The sequence below is a fragment of the Penaeus japonicus genome, unplaced genomic scaffold (genome assembly GCF_977035675.1).
Source record: "Penaeus japonicus unplaced genomic scaffold, GWHDUDI00000001_assembly GWHDUDI00000017, whole genome shotgun sequence".
Lineage (NCBI taxonomy): Eukaryota > Metazoa > Arthropoda > Malacostraca > Decapoda > Penaeidae > Penaeus > Penaeus japonicus.
The window spans coordinates 28,051,334-28,052,922 of NW_028234419.1; the positions used below are offsets into that span (position 1 = coordinate 28,051,334).

The 1,589-nt window shown below is 44.5% G+C and overlaps 1 protein-coding gene across 2 annotated transcripts in view; it reads left to right on the forward strand.

Annotated features, from left to right (window-relative positions):
• The first annotated feature begins 1,060 nt into the window (after window positions 1-1,060).
• The window catches only part of Gprk2 (G protein-coupled receptor kinase 2), a 32,568-nt gene continuing 32,039 nt past the window's right edge, over window positions 1,061-1,589 (forward strand). The window contains exon 1 of one of the 2 annotated variants that reach the window (XM_043016808.2): window positions 1,061-1,251. In XM_043016808.2, coding sequence (XP_042872742.1) covers window positions 1,200-1,251 — 52 coding nt within the window. In that variant the 5' untranslated portion in view covers window positions 1,061-1,199. The remainder of the gene's footprint in view (window positions 1,252-1,589) is intronic. The other variant, XM_086546234.1, reaches the window with a different exon arrangement.

The window sequence follows — 1,589 nt, forward strand, 5'->3', positions numbered from 1 at the left end:
CTACTCTGGAGAAATAAAAACACTGAGAGAAAATATCGTGTGTGTGTGTGTGTATGTGTGTGTGTGTTCATCATTGTTTTTGCGTGTTGTTGCTGCAATAGTCATTCTTGAATTATTTTTCATTATTACTATTATCATTCGTATATCAAGGAGATATTGTTATTGCAAAAATTATTATTATCATTTCCATTGCTATCATGCGTCATGTTTGATATGGATATTATCATTCGTGGTATTTATTACTGTTTCGTATTTAGTTTTAATCCCATTCGTTATCATATTTTTTATCATTATCTTTATTGCTACTGCTAGTCTATTATCTCTATTGCTGTTGTCATTTTTAGTTGTTTTTACGACTTAGTCAATATTATTATCATCATCATGGTGAGGAATAGCACTGTTTCCATAACTACCATAATTGTCATTAGCAATATTCCTAAATACTGACAATACTAACAGTAATAGTAGGTGCGTGTATATTGTAAGTTAATTTGATATATATGTGTGTACATATCTCTCTCTCTCTCTCTCTCTCTATATATATATATATATATATATATATATATATATACACTATACAACTACCTATTTACACACATCTACACATACACACTAGTAATAAGTAATCGAGAGCGAGGGTGCGATTTGTACAACATCCCGTGCAGGTATCAGCCTATCTGTGCTATCTCTCTCCTCGGCTCCCGGTATCGACTCCTCTCGCCAGGCTTGCCAACAGCTCAAGCGATCTGCTTCCTTGCTTACAATTTGTCAAGTGTTGTGCCTTTAGATCGTTTGGATTGTTTTATTTAGCTATGATTTATTTATTCATAATTAATTACGAGTGATATTTATGGCACAATAACCAGGTCTCGCAGACAGATCCGATTTCAATGTGTTGACGACAAAAAACATCCAACCTCATGTAATTTTCTAACCAGCAGACAAACGTCCGAGTCAATAAACACGCGAGAAAAATCAAGCACATTTCCTCTTTCCCCTTTTGCAGGAGAGGAAAGGCCAGAGAGGCACCAAGAAAAGCGGCGGCGGAGGCGAGAAGCGGAGTGCGTTCGCGGTAGTGTTGGCCGGCGTGAGAGCTCGCCATATTCCCCCTCGCACTCCGCCCTTAGGTCGAGTTGTCGCTTGAATGGCTCAGGGTCAACGGCGGCCCCAGGTGGTCACAAACGGTCAAACTGGAACTCATGGAATTAGAAAACATTGTAGCCAACACAGTGTACCTGAAAGCGAGGGAAGGTAAGGCCTAGATCGTCGTCTAAAGGGTAGTGAGTGACAGGGTGCGACGGCTGTGTGAACGTCCGCTCGGCCACAGACACGCTCCTTCGCCCCACCACAAGGCGCTTTTCTCCCCCTTTTCCCTTCGTCCCGACGCCTTGCGAGGGCGTGCAGGAGGGCAGGGCTCGGGCGGCAGTGGCATCTCGGGGCATGGGGCTCCTGGGGCGACGTGGAAGGGCTGGGGGAGGGGGGGGGCCAAGAAGGAGGCTTTGCATGATAGCGGAAATTGTGTGGTGGAAGGATGGTGCGGCTCGTGGGGGGTGGGGGTGGGAGGGGAGGAGGGGGAGGTAGGGCTAGTG